Source organism: Anolis sagrei, chromosome 4, assembly GCF_037176765.1.
Source record: "Anolis sagrei isolate rAnoSag1 chromosome 4, rAnoSag1.mat, whole genome shotgun sequence".
Taxonomy (NCBI): Eukaryota; Metazoa; Chordata; class Lepidosauria; order Squamata; family Dactyloidae; genus Anolis; species Anolis sagrei.
The window spans coordinates 30,888,886-30,908,976 of record NC_090024.1 but is presented as its reverse complement, the minus strand read 5'-3'; the positions used below and the strand labels follow the sequence as shown (position 1 = coordinate 30,908,976).

The following is a 20,091-nucleotide window of genomic DNA, read 5'->3' as shown; positions in this document are numbered from 1 at the left end:
TCAGAAAAATCCCTAAGAATCTCTCTTTGAGGCTCCCCTGGCTTCCCGCTGGGCTTAAAGTATACATCCTATAGAAAAGTACAGCTGTTAGGGGCCCAGCGTGTGACAGAACAAGCTCCGTGGTCAACTTCCACTGGAAGACGACCATAGAACCGCCATGGAAGATTCTTAGAGAACATTTTAATCAAATCAGTGAATAATCAAATCTGTAACAGTTAAACCTGCAAATGTGGAGGGTCGACTGTCCAGGCTTGGTTTGTATGCTTACATGTTTGGCATTAACCAGGATGGGAAATACACAGCTCACTAAATGTTGGCGGACACTAACTCCTATCTGCCCTAATCAGCAAAAATCACAGTGAAGTGTCCTAGGAGCTACAGGATCAAATGTTCCTCATCTTTATACTATAGGGAAAATGGCAAGTGAAATTGCCATTTGTGTTTCTCTATGAGGCCCCATCTACACTGTCGTATAAAATCCAGGTTATCTACTTTGAACTGGATTTTATGGCAGTGTTGAGGGAGCCGCAGATACACAACAGTTTACATTTCCACCCCTAAACAAATATATGTATAGTACAAGTCGTATTTGAAAGAATGACATTGTTCCAGTGGAGAAATGGAAATGCATAGAGACAGAGATAAGGTTGCAATAATATATGCCAGCATAGTTATATTACACAACCAACTACATAATAGGGTTGCTGTGAGTTTTCTGGGCTGTATGGCCATGTTCTAGAAGTATTCTCTCCTGACATTTTGACTCCATATATAGCAGGCATCCTCAGAGTTTGTGAGGTTTGTTGGAAACTAGGAAAATGTGGTTTAGATATCTGTGGAAAGTCCAGGATGGGAGAAAGAAATCTTGTCTGTTTGGGGCAAGTGTGAATGTTGCAATTGATCACCTTGGTTAACACTGAACAGCGTTGCAGCTTCAAAGTTTGGCTGCTTCTTGCCTGGGGGAATTCTTTGTTGGGAGGTGATTTGCTGCCCCTGATTGTTCCTTATCAGGAATTCCCCTGTTTTTAAGTGTTGTTCTTTCTTTACTGTCCTGACTTTAGAGTTTTTTTTAATACTGGTAGCCAGATTTTGTTCATGGTATCGTCCTTTCTGTTGGAAATTGTCCACATGCTTATGGATTTCAATGGCTTTTCTGTGTAGTCTGACATGGTAGTTGTTAGAGTGGTCCAATATTTATGTGTTCTCAAATAATATACTGTGTGCAGGTTAGTTCATCAGGTGCTCTGCCTAATTTCCAACAAACCTCACAACCTCTATGGATGTCTGCCATAGATGTGGGTGAAACGTCAGGAGAAAATGCTTCTGGAACATGGCCATACAGCCCAGAAAACTCACAACAACCCAGTGATTCCAGCCATGAAAGCTTTTGACAACAAACTACATAATAGGCAGTGTGGCCTTGAATCCGCCTACCGAACAATATTCAATTAGTTCCATATTCCCAGGTCAGAAGTGAGAAAAGAACTGTGAGTGCTTTCAAAATGATTGGCTGCCTGGGGACTGCATTTGTGCAACCTCTGCGAAAGCGCAACAGCTTGCATAATGATTTTTTTACGCCAAGCTAGTAACCCAGCTGGAAACCAGGGATAAAGATAGTTGTAAACACATCAGCACAACAGCAAGAACTCCAGTGGACTGGATCTGCCTTCACCTCTTGTCTCTACCTTCAAGCAAATGTTTCAAGTAGAATTGCAACTGCAATCACTCCTTACTGGAGGCATACGTAGAACAGTTGCATTGGTGGGACAGGACCTCTTAAAACCTTGGGTTTCACTGCATCCACCACTTGCAAGATGAACACAACCTAGTGTCCTGCTCCATTACAGCAGGATTCTCCACCTCTTGATGGCTCCACCCGGAAATGAGTTTAAGAACTTGGAAAAGTGGGGATTGCACTTCAATCCTATCATGTTGTGCTTAACTTTGAGCTGTGAGGAGAGGTGGGTATCATCATTCTCACACAACTGCTGCTCTTTACAGGGTTATAGTAAGAAAAACAAAAATGGAAAGAATTGGATATATTGTATTTTGAGTAACTACGGAGGCTACACTGTAGTCACTCAAAATACAAGGCATTTCAAAATAATGGACCCAATGTCAAAGCACAACATGATAGGATTGAAGTGCAATCCCCACTTTATCCAATGTATCATATATCCAATACAGTATGATTTCTGAATACTCGGAAGCCACAGATAATAGCAAACTCTATTGGAATGAAGGACATCTGGCCCAAGAATACCATAAAATTGCATTACAGGATCTAGAAAAGCCTAAGATGAGCTAACATCTCTCTAGCATAGGCGTGGGCAAACTTCAGCCCTCCAGGTGTTTTGAACTTCAACTCCCATAATTCCTAACAGCTGGTAGGCTGTTAGGAATTGTGGGAGTTGAAGTCCAAAACACCTGGAGAGCCGATGTTTGCCCACGCCTGCTCTAGGAATATCTAGTTTCTCCAGCAATTTCTGTCAGATTGTACTGGATTGTACTGGAGATTTCTTGAATGGTTTCTAGGAATCTCTAAGGCCACTTCTACACTGCCATATAACCCAGATTATCAAAGCAAAAAATCCACATTATTTGATTTGAATTATATAAGTCTACTCTTTCAGATAATCCAGTTCAAATCAGATAATCAGGAGTCCCCAGTGGCGCAGTGGGTTAAACCCTTGTGTCAGCAGGACTAATGACTTGAAGGTTGGGTTGCTGACCTGAAGGTTGCCGGTTTGAATCCAACCTAGGGAGAGTGTGGATGAGCTCCCTCTGTCACCTCCAGCTCCTCATGCGGGGACATGAGAGAAGCCTCCCACAAGGATGGTAAAAACATAAAAAAAATCCGGGCGTTCCCTGGGCAACATCTTTGCAGACGGCCAATTCTCTCACACCAGAAGCAACTTGCAGTTTCTCAAGTGGTTCCTGACCCAAAAACCAAAATCTGGATTTTATGTGACAGGCCCTTTCTACAAGTCCTCCAGCTTGACTTTATGAGCAATATTTGGTGGAATTTGATGAGAGATTCACACTGGAGGACCTGGGGTTTCTTAGAGGAAATATTTTCATCCAATCCATGAACAATCAAATGCACAAATATAGAGGGGTGTCTATAAATGCTGTCGTCATACCATAGCACTGAATTGAAATGAGCCTTTAAAAAAACAACAACAAGATGTTACCTTCATTTTGTTTGGTGCCTTTTGGAACATTTGAAGTTTCTGCATCTGCCCATCAGTAGGCCTGAGCCAGTTCTTCTCAATCTCCTGTACAACCTTTTAAACACAAAAAGTAAAAAAGTTGAAACCTCAGTTATCTCTAATTTAATATATTCTTTTCTGAGATGCAAGCAGCAAGTCCAGAATCTTTTGGGACCTTGGCCAATAACCCCCATGGATGGCTTGGCCTTGCTGTTTTATAAGGGTTCTGGTTCTTCTAGTGCATGGGCAAACTTTGGCCCTCCAGGTGTTTTGGACTTCAACTCCCACAATTCTTAACAGCCTCACAACCTCTGAGGATGCCCACCATAGATGCAGGCGAAACGTCAGGAGAGAATGCTTCTAGAACATGGCCATATAGCCCCAAAAACCTACAACAACCCAGTGATTCCAGCCATGGAAGCCTTCGACGATAATTTAATTAGCTTGCAAAATTACAAATGGGCAAATTTACCTTTTCAATGCCAATCTTTTGTTTGTTTTCGCATATGCTTGCAGTGTATTTATATTAATTTTGCAAGCCTTCCTGAGTCTTTATCATGACAAAAGCAGGATATAAATGAGAAAATCTTCTGCAATGTCAAGGAAACTGTGTATATCTGATTTTTACAGGAAAAAGGAGCCGAAGAGTACACAACTCTGCAATGGTATATTGCTTATAATGTTAAATCAGCCCCTCTCTGACTTTTTCTCATCCCGGATCATGCTTTGCATACCCCAGTGCATAGCAGGGGAGCGACTCTAGGAAGCAAGCCTTGTGGTTTTAATAATGCTTACCTATGGATTTCTGCTATTAACACCAGCATCATGCTGGTTTTATATGGCTGAGTCAGCTTAAATACCATATTTCTGCACTCACATCTAGTTTTGCTTTATATTTCCTGTATAGTTTACCTGATTAGTATATACATAAAAGCGGTGGGGTGGCATAGTGGCATAGTAGCCAGGACATGTTGTCACACTTGCTCATTTAAAAAATCCTAATTTGAACAACATTTTCAGAAGCACAAAAAGTGCTTCTTCTAGGTGTTACCTGCATATAGAGTAAATTCACTGCAGTTCTGCAGTCCACAAGCATTTTATCAAGGGAAGGATCCATGTACCTGTCCAGTGAAAGAAATGGGGTTAAAAACATAAACAGAAGAATGTGACATGAGCAAAGAATATATCTAGCAAAAGAAAATATCAACAAGTGTTGTGCTTAAAATGGCATTTAAGCAACAAATGTTTATGAGAAGGAGCAAAACTGACTGCCACAATAACAGGTTCATTGGTCCACATACTGTAGCACCTGCTGAGAGGCTACCTTCCGAGAATACTGGGGAAAAACTACTGTTAAGTGTGGCAGGAAAAGGTGTGATATCTGCCAACACATCTTTAAGGTGCATGTTTTGATTTGTTTCAATTCAAAACATTTACCTAAGACTGGATAATTGGCAAAATATTGGACAATCAATTACCATCTCCCTAAAAGGACATACATAATTTGGCAATAATATACATGAGGAGTGTGCAATTTATGGCCTTTCTAATTTTGTTGGATTGCTATTCCCGTCACCACTCAACCCATTAAAGTCCATAAGTGAAGAAAGCTGCTACCTTCCATTTATAGTGATGAGAGACTGATAGGACCCCTTCTACACTGCCGTATAAAATCCAAGTTACCTGCTTTGAACTGGATTATATGGCAGTGTGGACTCCTATAATCCAGTTCAAAGCAGATAATCTGGATTATCTGATTTAATAATTTGGATTATATGGCATGTACATTTTTTATTATTTTACTTCATTTTCTGTATTTGATTTTGTATTAATTTGTTTTGTTTACATTTCATTTGATGTTATTATTTGGTGTTTGTATTTTATTTTGATTTGTTGTAATTGTTGGGCTTGGCCTCGTGTTAGCCACCACAAGCCCCTGTTGGGGAGATGGTGGCGGGGTATAAATATATTATTATTATTATTATTATTATTATTATTATTATTAACACAACAAGATGAGACAAGATAATCTCTGCTGGTTGTTGCATTGGATCACACGTCAGATACTTCCCAAGTGTCTAGGACTGTGTGATGTATCGGCGAATAATGCATGCAGATCCCAGTAAGGTGGCCTTTTGCAGCTGGCAGATGGTAATTTTGTCAGTGCCAATTGTGTTTAAATGCAGGCCAAGGTCTTTAGGCACTGCACCCAGTGTACCGATCAGTGTACTGGGACCACCTTAACTGGCTTGTGCCAGAGTATGCAGTTCGATTTTTAAATCCTCGTGTCAGCTTTTCCAGTTGTTTCTCTTCAATCCTTCTATCACCCGGGATTGCATCATCATCATCATGATCATTATAGTGTAAAAGGGGCCTAAGAGACCCTCTGCTCTGCTCAGGTCTAGAAAACTCAAGTTGAGTTACTTCACCTATAGTACAGTTTTCTGTCTTCTATTGCCTTCAGTTTGAGGATTGTTGTCTTTTCCAATGAGTAATGTTTCTCATGATATGTCCACAGTATCAAAATTAAATAATTTTGCCTTCTTGTGAGACTTCAGGTTTAATTTGTTCTCTCTTTTTGGCAGTCCATTATATCTATAGCACACTCCCCCAGCACCACAAATGTGCTGATTTCGCCCCCTCTTCTGTCAGCTTTCTTTTTTAATGGTACTCAGCTCATAGGAACTGAACCAATGGCTTTTTCCTCCTTCAACATATTCATTTTAATGATGAAAATAAAATACATCTTTCTTATTAAACTTCAGTTTCCTGCTCACCACTTTCTGATCCCAATTTTACAAGACGGCTCCTTCATGCTGCGAAGACTCACATAGGGCAGTTCAAATTCGGCCAGTTTTTTCAGTACTAGAGGGGTAAAGAGGGAGAAAAGATGACAATCTCTAAAACACGATTTAAAAATTGGGTTTTCATATACGTAAAACTCAAATGATTTATACAGAAGGTTGTGTACACTGTGCTAAATAGCATGCATTGATGCAAGCTTTTGTACAAACAGTGTGAATTTCCTGCTTCTTGACAGGTGGTTGGACTGGATGGACCACAAGGTCACACTGCTGTCTCCCAGTTTCCCATCAGACCAGCAAAGGAGACCAGCAAAGGAAAGTGACTGCAGCATTTACTGAGTGATGGCTACGCAAAGCATTTCTTACCAGACAGTTCTCCATTGTTGTGATCTTGAATAAGAAATAAGCTGAAATACCCTATTAGTTCTCTTGAAAGCTCAATCTTGTAGGATACAACCTGGGGGAAAAGAGAAAAATACTTTTCCTTAAGTCTGTGAACAGAAAAACACACCAGGCAACACCTACTTAAAAATAACTCCTTTCGACACAATGGAATAGAAAAATTCCGCAAATTGATCTTTGTTGTTTTCTTGTAGAGGTGGAGATAAATAAACCACCGAGGTGATACATTTTAATGAGTTAATGGTAATAGCTGCAACTTTCACGTTTCACAGAACATGACGTAAGTATGAAAAGGCTCCTACGTGTCTACTGTTGCTAATTCTGTGGATCACTCTGCCCCAGTTATTTTCCCCAGGAGTTGCTAATATAATCCAAATAGTCATTATTTACAACTCCAGGTTGTGTGTTTTTAATTGACTTTGCTATGGTATTACTGTATTTTCTGGCATATAAGACTACTTTTTAACCCAAGAGAATCTTCTCAAAAGTCAGGGATCGTCTTATACACTGGGAGTACACTTATGCACTGGGAGTCGTCTTATAGAGCGGGTGCTGAAACTTCCAATCCGGATTGGAGAATCTGTGGTTGCCGCATATGGTGGGGGGCAAAAATGGCAGTGGTCGCATCCCTGCCGTATACAGCCGTATACAGCATTAGGGTGACGCTGTACAAGTACGGTAGAAGAAAATTCATTCATCAGGATTTGTGGACTTGATGCGGTCCCGATGGTGAGGTGAAGGGGTGCCTTACTGGGAAGGTGTAAGTGAAGGGCGGAGCAAGCTGCAGGCATCCTGGGCGCCCCGGGGTATGCAAAAAAGAGATAGAGTGACTCTGCACCCAGAAAAACACACCTCTTTTACCTGTCTGGCCCGCCCTTATTACCATACCTCCTCCTCTGCCTCTCAGATCTCACTCCTGAAGACTGCAGTGAAGTGGTGCAGGTGCGCATGTGCAAGATCTGAGAGGCAGAGAAGGAGGTACAGTAATAGGAAAATTATCAAATTGAAATTAAATCTGATGCTTTTAAAATTTTATTTGGTGTGCATTGGAAGAGGGGTAGTCTTATACGGCGAGTATATCCCAAACTCTATATTTTAACTGGAAAAGTTGGGGGTCATCTTATACACCCAGTCATCTTATATGCCGGAATATACGATATATTCTCTGATTGTTTTTATGGTATTGAAATTGTATTTTATGATCTTGGCACCAACTGTACACCACCCCGAGTCACCTGTGGGCTGAGAGAGACGGTATATAAATATAGTAAATAAATAAATAAAAGCACTTTTTACAGAGGTATAGTCTAAATTATTTTTGGTCTCTGAACAAATAACTGTGTAGGTAAAGGCTTCCCCTTGACATTAACTCTAGTCGTGTCCAACTGGGGGATAGTGGTATTGAACGTCACACTTCCCTGGGTAAAAGGAAAGGTTTTCCCTGACATTAAGTCTAGTCGTATCTGATTCTGGGTGGTGGTGCTCATCTCCATTTCTAAGCCGAAGAGCTGGCGTTGTCCATGGACACCTCCAAAGTCATGTGGCCGGCATGACTGCATGGAGCACCGTTAACTTCCCGCTGGAGCTGTACCTATTGATCTACTTACATTTGCATGTTTTTGAATTGCTAGGTTGGCAGAAGCTGGGGCTAATACTGGGAGCTCCCCGGATTCAAACCAACCTTTTGGTCAACAAATTCAGCAGCTCGGCAGTTTAACCTGCTTCGCCACCAGGGCATCCATAAATAACTATGTATTGATATTCAAAACAATTATATGCTGCAATACATCTGCAAGGATGAAATCGAGTTTAAAAATAAAACAATGGCTAAATATAACTGAAAACAGTTCATAGCTGGTAGTGTTCAACTCATTTGTAAAAGAAGCACAACTTGGAAGAGTGCCTTTCTCAAACTAGGTTCAAAAAAGGAACCTTTGCCAAGGTTTCAAAATGAATTACCTCTAGGATTCTTTCAGCAGTATCTGATGTCTGGACATCAAGTCTGAGATATCTCCCATCAGGAAGAAAAACATCCAGAAAGGCTCGTTGGGTCTGGATTTTGAAGGTGTCCTGCAAGATATGAAAATACATTTGTGGCCTTTGCTGATGATGGCAAGAATCTTCAATTTCTTCAGAAAAACATGCAGCAAACTGAAAAAGAATGGTGGCTTGTAAACAAGATGTAAAATATTTACCACATGCCCTTAACTGAAGTATAAAGAAAATGAATAGAATTATAGAATTGAAAGACTCAAGAAACAGATGTTAATATAACAAGGCTGCAGCATTATCTAATTGTCACCTTCGTCATACTAATCCATTTCAGCATTTTCACTGCTATGGCTTCATCCTGCAGAATCCTGGGATTCATAGTTTGAGAAAGAGACTAGAGGTAGAGAATTCTGATAGAGAACTATAGTAAAGGTAAAGGTTTAGCCTGACATTAAGTCTAGTCGTGTCCGACTCTGGGGGGTGGTGCACATCTACATTTCTAAGCCGAAGAGCCGTCGTTGTCCAGCATGACTGTATGGAGCGCCGTTACCTTCCTGCCGAAGTGGTACCTATTACTCACATTTGCATGTTTTCGAACTGCTAGGTTGGCAGAAGCTGGGACTAACAGCGGGAGCTCGCCCCGCTCCCTGAATTCAAACCACCAACTTTCTGGTCAGCAAGTTCTGCAGCTTAGCCATTTAACCATCTGCGCCATTGTGGTCCCTTTTAAATACATATCAAATCAAAGGAATCTAGTCTTTATCCTCTATATTCCTTTGATTTGGCATTCTGTGAAAGTAGTATTGAAGTGCTGCAAAATATGCACTGTGAAAGAGATGCCCTTAATAAGAGATCTGATCATTCAAAAAGGTGCTCCAATGACAATAGTATTTCCTGTGTAAGTGCTTATAAATAAATGGAAGGGAAGAAGCCTTATTAGATAAGGCATTCCTCCTTTCTTTCACACAAGAGGATATGTCTCTTCTGAAGTACCATTTGCTGAGGCATATGACTGCATAGAATGAAAAACAAAGCACATTTTCCCCTTTCAGAAGTATATAGAAATGTATTTAGATTTGATTAAAACCCACAGTTTGAAATAACCTTAATCAAATGGCAGCCTTACTATCCAGGCAGTTGTAAACTCCAGATAATTGGTCTTTTAGTGTTTCCCCTTATCATTATGCTTTTTATCATTAGCAGAAGTCATTATGGAGATAACAGTGGCTCTCTGTACTCCCGTTTGCTACAGTCTTATATCAATTTAACTGCGAATAAATTCCACTGAACCCACTGAAATTTATTTCTGATTATACAGACAGTTAAGCCACATTTGTCAAACTCAAGGCCCACGGGCGAAACCCATTCCGAGATGACATTTTACATGGCCCTCCAGATGCTGGACTACAACGCCTCTATTCCTCATAATTAGAAATCATGATTGGAGCTGATGGAAGTTGTGATACAGTAATGTCTTAGATCAATGACATACAATGAGACACAAATACACAGGCAAAGGCTTCTCCTTTCGTTTCCGCCTTGGTCAAACAACACCTGGAATACTGTGTCCAATTCTGGGCACCACAATTTAAGGGAGATGTTGACTAGCTGGAATGTGTCCAGAGAACGGTGATTAAAATGATCAAGGGTCTGGAGAACAAGCCCTATGAGGTGCGGCTTAAAGAGCTGGGCATGTTTAGCCTGAAGAAGAGAAGGCTTAGAGAAGACATGATAGCCATGTATAAATATGTGAGAGGAAGTCATAGGGAGGAGGGAGCAAGCTTGTTTTCTGCTTCCCTGGAGACTAGGATGCAATGGAACAATGGCTTCAAACTACAAGAAAGGAGATTCCACCTGAACATGAGCAAGAACTTCCTAACTGTGAGTGCTGTTCAGCAGTGGAACTCTCTGCCCTGGAGTATGGCGGAGACTCCTTCTTTGGAGGCTTTTAAACAGAGGCTGGATGGTTCCTTATTTTTCCTTATATTTAAAATGCTTCTTAAAATGCACCTATTCTGCTTCTTGGCAGAATAGGGTTGGACTGGATGGCCCATGAGGTCTCTTCCAACTCTTTGATTCTATGTGTGACTTTGAAATGCCCTTTAAGCTTTCCCCAACAGTCTAAGTGCTGTTGGGCTGCAATTCCCATTATCCCCAGTCTGCGTGGCGGTAAATCAAAAGTGATGAGAGTTGTTGTTCTCAACTAAAGAGCAGTGACTATGATCTAAAAACATTAGAGTTGACCCTCTCTTTCCACAGATTCTCCACCTATGAATTCAACAACCCTTTGGAGGCAACTATAAGGCTGATGTGGCCTTCAATGAAAATAAGTTTGACATCCCTGAGTTAAACCAATCAAACCCATTGACCCTAAGGAGGGGAGACCCATTGATTTTTAAGTAGGGAAATTATTATCTGGAAGGCATTTTGCTTATAAAACTGTTGGGTCATATTTTTGGGGAAACAACATGACCCAACTTGGTCCTCTTAAAATCTGCTCAGAAGGGTTGGAAATCTCTATTAAACATTTTTGGGGTGTTGTGGAAAACTGCAAAGAGGACAGAAAGAGATGGGGAGATGCAACAACCAATATGCCATTGGATTTAGTAAAATTACTGAGTTCCTTATATTTAAAATGACAGTGGGCTCACATGTTCAATCATTGAGTCTGTTTAGAATACAAAATTCAACACCGAAGAACTATGAGCATTATTTTCTGTTTGATAGTTACAAACCCACATAATTGCATGCTTTTTCCTCCTAATCCTTCTTTCTGTTTCTTTGGAACACTTAACAAATAATCGCTGACAATCAGAAGAGTAGAAATAACCTAAATGCACCTAATCTCAATATATTTATTTCTCTCCTTTATGTAAGTACTTTGTATTTCACATCATAAATCTCCTTGTTTGATGCACATAAGTGACAGAAGCAGTTATATTATTAAGGCTAAATGAAGCAGCGTGATTTGGTTTATAAGTAACATGAAAAGACCGCAAATTGCTAGTCACTTAATGTGTTATTGGAGCCCCCGGTGGTGCAGTGGGTTAAACCGCTGAGCTGCTGAACTTGCTGACTGAAAGGTCACCAGTTCAAATCCGGGGAATGGGGTGAGCTCCCACTGTTAGCCCCAGCTTCTGCCAACGTAGCAGTTCAAAAACATGCAAACATGAGGAGATTCCCGCTCCAGTGGGAAGGTAACGGCGCTCCATGCAGTCATGCCAGCCACATGACCTTGGAGGTGTCTACAGACAATGCCGGCTCTTCGGCTGAGAAATAGAGATGAGCACCAATACTCAGAGTGCATCCGTAATGCCGGGAGCTCTGCAGCTCAGTTCCCAGGTCTGCTCAATGAATAACCTTACTGAAACAGAAAGTAATGGATTTCTGGCTGTCAGTTTCAGGTGAGAGAAAACACCATGAGAGTTTGTTTTTTTAAGGAAAAGGAACCTAACTGCTGAAATGCATCTATTATGCACAAGATAAGTTCAAAAAAGGTTGTGAAAAGCCTGTCCAAATGACACAATTCCCTCAGGGCCATTAGGATCTGGAGGTTGGTGGTGTGCCCTGCCCGCAACCCTGGTAAAAGTTTAATTCTTGCTAAAAATATTAAGAAAAATATAGGAAATGGAGGTCCTTTATGTTGCCTCCTACTCGTACAGTGCTTATGAGTTAGGGGGTCTTTCCAGATGGTATACATTGTCGTCTCTATGAATGAGAGGCTTCTTAAGTCATCCTATCATCAACAGCTCTGCTCAGGTTTTACAGATTCAGGGCAATGGCTTCATTTCCATCTCTAACGCAGTCTTCCTCTTTCCTTATAGCTTTCTATCTTACCAAGTAGTGTTGACTTTTTCTAGTGAGGCAAGTCTTTCCATGGCCTTCTGGTGGTGCAGCAGGTTAAACTGCTGAGCTGCTGAACTTGCTGACCAAAAGGTCAGCGGTTTGAACCTGGGGGGCAGGGTGAGCTCCTGCTATTAGCCCCAGCTTCTGCCAACCTAATAGTTCGAAAGTATGCACATGTGAGTAGATCAATAGGAACCGCTTCTGTGGGAAGGAAACGGTGCTCCGTGCAGTCAGGTTAGCCACATGACTTTGGAGGTGTCTACGGACAACACCAGCTAGGACATCTAGAAAAGGCAGTTTTCCTTCATTTTCTTTTTCCACAGTGAATTGGATATTTGGGTGGATGCTGTTGACGTGATCCAGGAACTTGTTGAGTTCTTCTTCTCCATGGCTCCAAATGGTAAAGGTGACATCCACAAATCTGAACCATATAGTGGGCTTTTTGTTGCTGTTTCCAGGGCTTGTTTTTCAAAGTGTTCCATGCAGAAATTTGCTATGACTGGGCTGAGAGGGCTCCCCATAGCTGCTCCCCAAAGCACAACTTTCAAAAGAAGAAACAGCTGCAGGATTATATCATGGCATCAAAGAGAGGGAAACCCTTTTTTTACAAAAGTTTGGCAGCTTTTTAAATGGGGAGTGGGTGGGGTTCTGAAAGACTTTTGAGCGAAAGAACAAAACGTATTCAGCATCCATTGAGCTTCATAGTCTGTTTTTATCGTTTGTGCCATCCAGGAATTAAAGACAAGTCTGCCATGATATAGCAGTAGTCCTTTCAAACAGAAAGAAACGTTTCTTTTGATCAAAAAGTATGAAGTGAGCCCTGTCTACATATTTCCTCTCAATTAGACCAAAATTTCAATGTTAGGAGGAAGCTGGTGACAGAATGGGAGTGCATTTCAAGAAGAAAGCACAAGAAGTTCATACGAGGATCCTCCTCACTACCTTCCATAGGAAGCTGTAATGCTGCCTTGGTCCATTTTGCTACAGCTGACAGATTGGCAACACTTCTTCAGCTTATCAAGCAGAAGTCTATATCTTTCATCCTTTTTGTCATGAAGCACTGACCACCACAGGACATTTGGGGCACCTTCCTGTAACAAAGGTGTTGTGTTGTTCTTCATTCGTTCAGTTGTTTCCGACTCTTCGTGACCTCATGGACCAGCCCACGCCAGAGCTCCCTCTCGGCCGTCACCTCCAGTCACTTCAAGGATGCCATTCATCCATCTTGCCCTTGGTTGACCCCTCTTCCTTTTTCCAGGCTTGAGGGCCGGATGTGGTCCCTTCGGCTCTTTTCTCAGGCCCTCCTCTCTCACACCATCCTATCCTATCCTATCCATCCTTCCTTCCTCTTACCTTCCCTTCCACACTTTCGTCCCTCCTTCCCTCTTTCCTCCCTCCCTCTATTTCTCATTTCTCCTTCCTTCCTTCCTTCCTTCCTTCCTTCCTTCCTTCCTTCCTTCCTTCCTTCCTTCCTTCTTGTCTTTCCTTCTTTCTTTCCTCCTTCCCTCCCTTCATTCCCCTCCTTCATTCTCTCTCCTTCCTTCCTTCTCTTTTTCCTTCCTCCTTTCCTCCTGGGGAATATTTAGCTGGGAAAAGAGAAGATAGAGAGGGAACAAGAGAACTATGTTTCAAGATTTAAAGGGTTGTCCCATGAAGAGGAGGAGGGCAAAAACTGACTTTCTGCTGCTCTAGAGATCAGGACACAAGGGAGCAATGGGCTCAAATGGCAGGGAAATAGATTCAACTGAAAAGAGTAGGAAGAACTTCCTGACAGTAAGCTGTTGGAGAGTGGCGTAGGCTGACTCGAAGTGTGGTGGAGTCTCCTTCTCTGGAGGCTTTTCCACAGAGGCTGTCTATCGGGAGTGCTTTGTTTGTGCCTTTCTGCATGGCAGGGGGTTGGACTGGATGGCCCTTGGGGGTTTCTTCCAGCTCTAGGATTCTAGATCAGTAGGCAATATGGGGTGTCATGGATACACTTTTTCTCTCCCTTCCACCATCTCATCCTGACCAAGACTAACCCTTTTGGAATCCAAACGTTTCCCATCTTTCCTTCACTTTCTGCATCCGAAAGAGAAGAGGAAGGGGAGGAAAGGGGGGGGGCTTGGGGAGAACCCCCTCCCTCCTGATCTGCCCACCCCACTTTGGACCACCATGTGGCTACCACGTTAGAAAAGTTTGCCCAAGCCTAGAACACAGGGTAGATTTGTCTGTGTTATGTGCATTTTAAGCTCTGATGACACACACACTCTCTTATGAAATGCTCCCTTATGAACCTAGCATTTCAGCCTCTCAAGATGAGCTTCTATTCAAGCCAGCAACCTTAAAAAGCACATACAGGCATGCAAGAGCATTTCTGAGCTGCAGCATTATGCTAGTTTAGAGCTTTAAACCAAGAAAAGTAATTGTAGTGGTAGACCAGAGAAAGAAGTCATCAGCAGAACAGGCAATTTAGATGAGAAAGCAATATAGAATTCAGCTACTTTACACTGGCTAAGCATTGACGCTAGTTTGCTCTACTGGGATTAGGGTTTAAATTACAAAACTAACAAAGACAGCATATTCACATTGCAATATCAAATGCCAATGTCTCCCAACACCCTCTCCCAGACTCACCAGATGACCTTGGACCAGTCAAATCACTCAGATTGATCAACCTCATAAGTTTTTGTGAGACTAAATGGGTGATGAGAGAACAATGCAAGCTGCACAAATCTCTCCAGAGATGGGGCAGGATGAAACAAGGGCCAGGCAGAAGTATATGGGAAAGCTCAGGTGGTTCCGACAACCAGGAGTGCCTTTTCAGCAGCTTAGTTTGGTAAGACAGCTGCAGTCCTATTTGAAAAGGCTGACCTTGCCTCAGTTATCACAAACGGCTATGGCATTATGTTCTATAATTAAATCCATTTTAAGTATGATCCAAAAAATGTCAATCTAACAAAAATGTGGTAATCTAAATGATGGGGGTAGCAGCTGTTATGAAACTTGCATGCATAAGTCCACCATACTTTTTTGAATTTCTTTAGTTGTTGTCGAGGTTAGTTTTCTCTCCCTTCCAATTCAATAACCAAAGCCCCCACCCAGAATTTACCATATTACAGTCAGTATTACAGTCAGACATCCATATTTGCAGCTTTGACTTTTGATAAAAACTTTCTCTCTAGGAATCTCTAGGACCTCCAGTGCAATTCCGTAGTCAATTTCCAGCAGAAGTTTCCCCTTGATTCATACCAGAGGTCCTAGTAATTTCTCGAGAGATTTTCTCTCTAGGTCCTTCCACACAGTCCTATATCCCAGAATATCAAGGCAGAAAATCCCACAATATCTGCTTTGAACTGAGTTATCTGAATCCACACTGCCATATATTCCAGATCAAAGCAGATATTGTGGAACTTTCTGCCTTGATATTCTGGGATATAGGGCTGTGTGGAAGGGCCCTTAGATGAAAAATACTGAGTTTTTATTCATGTTTTCCCCACTTTTGCATGGTCCTGTATAAATGCTGAGGACTGACTATATTCAGATAATCCTCCCTGACAGCAATCTGGTGAACAGCCAATGAGATTGACAAATCACCTGGCTGTGTTCCTGTAGCCATGTATAAAACCAATGACAGTCTTCTAAGGCCTCTATAGCCCACCATCAGATCTTGGTAGAAGATGCCCTTGGTCTGAAGCTAGCTATGGAAACACAGCCAGATCCTTCCCTGACCCTGTCCTTACCCAATCATAGAAAGTACCGGTAATTAGGAGAACACAATCAAAGTATGAATCCATGTGTTGGTGAAAAAGAAGTTATTGCAGAGTTCTGCATTCAAGATTTTCATACTGCATCTAGTTATATAGGCAGTCCCCAAGTTACAAACATCCAACTTACATACCACTCCTAACTACAAACAGGGGTGAAACAATAAGAAGTGAGAGGAAATCTATGGCTAGGATGGAAAATTCACTCCTGTAAAAATTATCATGGGAAAAATGTATCTTCCACTGAAGCTTTATCACCAATCCACGACAACCCCAAAATGTTCTAAATCACAGGGATAGAAGGTGAGGTGAAACCTTATGAACAGAGGCACAGACAACAAAACAGACACCACAGGGGTGGTAACCCTTCCTTATGGTTTCTGCAAGAACTTCAACATCACCAACAACAATATCCAATGGTGCACCACCAAGACCTTCACTAAGAGCTGGGTGGACAAGAAGATGCCCTGGGCCACATGCTATGGCTCTATCTCCAGCCTGGAGGAGTTCGGATAAGATGTGATCAAGACGCTGATCTTGCCGCGGCTGCAGGTAGGGGGTGAGCATGTCCAGTCAGTGCTGGAAGGGCCCGTGGTCAGCAACATTGACAAAATCAGGGCCGACCATGTCCAGAGCCTCCTGCTGAAACACTGCGCTCCGTTTTGGCCAAGTTGTGCTTGCCACCCGACAACCAGGAGGCTTATCGGGCTGAATATGGGGTGCTGGGCACTCTGCTGTGCAGCCACAAGGTCAAGGTCCGAGCCCGGGCCGCCATACAAGCCCAGCAGGTCAACCACACCACAAATTCAACTTAAGAACAAACCTAGAGAACCAATCTTGTTCATAACCCTGGGACTGCTCTTGGACTTACACTGCCAGACATTTCTGAAACCAATTTAAAGTTCCAATTAAGCAGCCCACTGACTACATGAACTGTTTGGTAGTTCTTCTGTCCAGCCACCAGACATCTTGTGACCTTTACAAGATGGAGCAAAAACAGAAAATTATGTTTCCAGGCAGAATAATCCTCCACATGGAAGCTGTTTTAGATCCCTGATACATCTCTTTTAGATCTCAAAGGATACTTTTAGAAAACTTGAGGTGGCCTTACATCACTTCTGACTAAAAAGAAAATGTGCAAGTGGTGCAGGAAGCAAGTGCACTTATGTCTGCTGAACCTCTCGAGTTGCCTCACTCATGCTTCAAAATCCTAAGCACCTAGGTTTATTTCTTAACAGACATGAACAAAATTGTACTGTGACTAAAATGGTGCCAGACCGACACTACAGTGTTCCCTCACTTATCGCAGGTGTTATGTTCCAGGACCACCTGTGAAAAGTGAAAATCCATGAAGTAGGGACACAGGAGCCTGGAAGAGGCAGCCAGGCTCCTGCTTCTGCAGCTGCTGTTGCCACCCTTCTCGTTTGCTCATCTAACCCCCCCCCCCCCCCTTGCTTGCTACTCAGCAGGCAGAGTCCTAGTTCTGATGCCGGGACACGTCCCGGTGAGTGAACAACCGAGGGAGGGCAGGTGAGTGAGTGAGTGAGCGAGGGCAGCAACGGCGGCATAAGCAGAAGCCTTATTCTTCCAGGCTCCTGCTTCTACTGCTGCTTCCGCCTTTGTGGCTCTCCCTCCCTTACTCACTCACCCACTCTCCCTTGCTCACTACTCACCAGGCTGAGTCCTGGTGGCAGAACCAGGACTCGGCCCAGTGAGTTGCGAGCAAGTGAGGTAGGGCAGATGGGTGAGTGAGCGAGGGAAGGCCACAAAGGCGGAAGCAGCGGCAGAATCAGGAGACTGGAAGAGGCGGATAGGCTCCTGTTTCTGCCTTTGTAGCCCTCTCTTCCTCACCCGCCCTCCCTTGCTTGCTCTCTACTCACCAGGCTACATCCTAGTGACAGAACCAGGACTTGGCCTGGTGAACAGAAAGGAAGGAAAACCACGAAACAGTGAGTCTGCAAAAAGCAAACCGCGAAGTAGCGAGGGAACACTGTATATCAATACTCCGTTTAGTTCTGGACATGAAAGGGAAATGCTATTTTTTTTCCTGTTTGTAAATTTGAGTGTCTTTGCATTTCAAGACTTGTGTACAGAAAAAGGTGCTATGTTTCTTACTACAGTAAAATAATATGAACAAAACATTAGAAACAAAAGAATGTAAGCTTATATGGCAATGGGAAAAAGTCTCTACAATAGTGCATTTACGCAATAACTTATGCCAACAATCACAGCTTGTCCTGAGGTCACAGTTGTTTTACAAAAAGAAGGAAAAGCCAACAGCAAAGTTGTTCATCAATTTCATAAGTCATTTACAACTTCCAAACAGAGTACAAGGATGTCCCATAAAGTATTTTACAAGACAATATCAGAACATCTCCATTAAAAGCTTTTTGAAAAATATCTTTAAAACTGACTCGGTGTTTACTTAGCCGTCTATTGCTCAGTCTACATGCACTTAAAGAGTAAAGAGGAAATAGAATGGAATCTTGGTTTATATGTAAAGGTTATCATCCTAGTAATCAATCAGCTCTGAAGAATGACATGAAAAATTATTTTGTATTTTGACATCAGATAGTGCATTGCTATACCAGTCCCAACCAGTACCAGATATACGTAATGGAAAGTATGCTGAATTTCTGTACAGCTGGGACAGTCCAGGACTGGAAAACAATTAGAATTGGCACAGTTTAAAGTCAAAATATAATATAATATAATATCCTCCATAGATGGAAGATTCAGAGTGAGATATCAACCATGTGTTTTTTTTAAAAAAAGATCATACTAATGGGGGAGGTGTTGGTAAAAATGAAACCAGAACTAATGCCACTCATTTCCAGTCCACAATGCACCACAGGAGTACAGGGCAATAGTCCCCCAAAGAATTCTTGCTAACTCATAGAAAGTAGAGGTTTCACCTGACATTAAGTCTAGTTGTGTCCGATTCTGGGGGGATGGTGCTCATCTCCATTTCTAAGCCGAAGAGCAGACATTGTCCGTAGACACCTCCAAGGTAATGCGGCCAACATGACTCATGGAGCACCGTTATCTTTCCGCAGAAGCAGTACCTATTGATCTACTCACATTTGCATGTTTTTGAACTACTAGAGAGGCACGATCCCCCTTCTACTTTCAGCTAAAGAGTCTTGGCATTCCTATTATCCCCACTTGGCCAAGGAATCCAGATTTCTTTCCCGCTCCTCCTGCCAAGTCTTCTACTTGTCCACTGCCCCTTTTTGCCACTAAGACCCCCTAGGTAGCATAGGAAATACAGGTGGAACTAAGCTATTTATCTCCAATTCGGGAGATAAACAGCTTAGTTTATCCTAAATTTATTGGCATTTAAGGTGCCAGTAGTTTGTTTTTTTCATGTCAGGACCGACTTGAGAAACTGCAATCCCCTTGCCCAGGGGATGCCCTTATGTTTTTTTGATGTTTTACCATCCTTGTGGGAGGCTTCTCTACTGTCCCCGCATGAGGAGCTGGAGCTGACAGAGGGAGCTCATTCGCACTCTCTCTCGATTTGAACCTGTGACCTAACGGTCTTCAGTCATGTTAGCAGAAGGGTTTAATTGATTGCACAACCAGGGGCTCTTTGCCATAGACTTGACCCCACCTATCGTTTGGGCATCTAACAAAACAGTCATTCTGAGTGCAAAATTATATTGAAATACATGGTTTTTTCTACCAATCAGCAGCACATGCAAAAGATGTACATTTAAAGAAAATGATTCTATTCTAAGCATAGGAATTGTATTTTATGACTTAAACATCCTAAAAGCACTAGATGCCATCTGATTTGGGAAGGGTAACCCATTGTGCCACTGGGGGCTCTGGTGCCAATAATGAAGAGTAGGGACATCACACTGGCAACAAAGATCAGCTTAGTTAAAGCAATGGTATTTCCTGTGATAACCTATGAATGTGAGAGCTGGACCATAAGGAAGGCTTGAGCGAAGGAAGATAGATGCTTTTGAACTGTGGTGTTGGAGAAAAACTCTGAGAGAGCCTTGGACTGCAAAAAGATCAAACCAGTCCATACTCCAAGAAATAAAGCCTGGCTGCTCACTGGAGGAAAGGATATTAGAGGCAAAG

General features: G+C 42.3%; 1 protein-coding gene across 2 annotated transcripts in view; it reads right to left on the bottom strand.

Annotated features, from left to right (window-relative positions):
• SNX31 (sorting nexin 31) overlaps positions 1 to 20,091 on the bottom strand; it is a 44,127-nt gene that overhangs the window by 10,030 nt on the left and 14,006 nt on the right. For both annotated transcript variants that reach the window (XM_060775674.2, XM_060775675.2), the window contains exons 5-9: positions 8,378 to 8,488; positions 6,383 to 6,473; positions 5,990 to 6,077; positions 4,264 to 4,333; positions 3,195 to 3,287 (exon numbers count right to left, since the gene is read on the bottom strand). In XM_060775674.2, the coding sequence (XP_060631657.2) occupies positions 3,195 to 3,287; positions 4,264 to 4,333; positions 5,990 to 6,077; positions 6,383 to 6,473; positions 8,378 to 8,488 (453 nt within the window). The remainder of the gene's footprint in view (positions 1 to 3,194; positions 3,288 to 4,263; positions 4,334 to 5,989; positions 6,078 to 6,382; positions 6,474 to 8,377; positions 8,489 to 20,091) is intronic.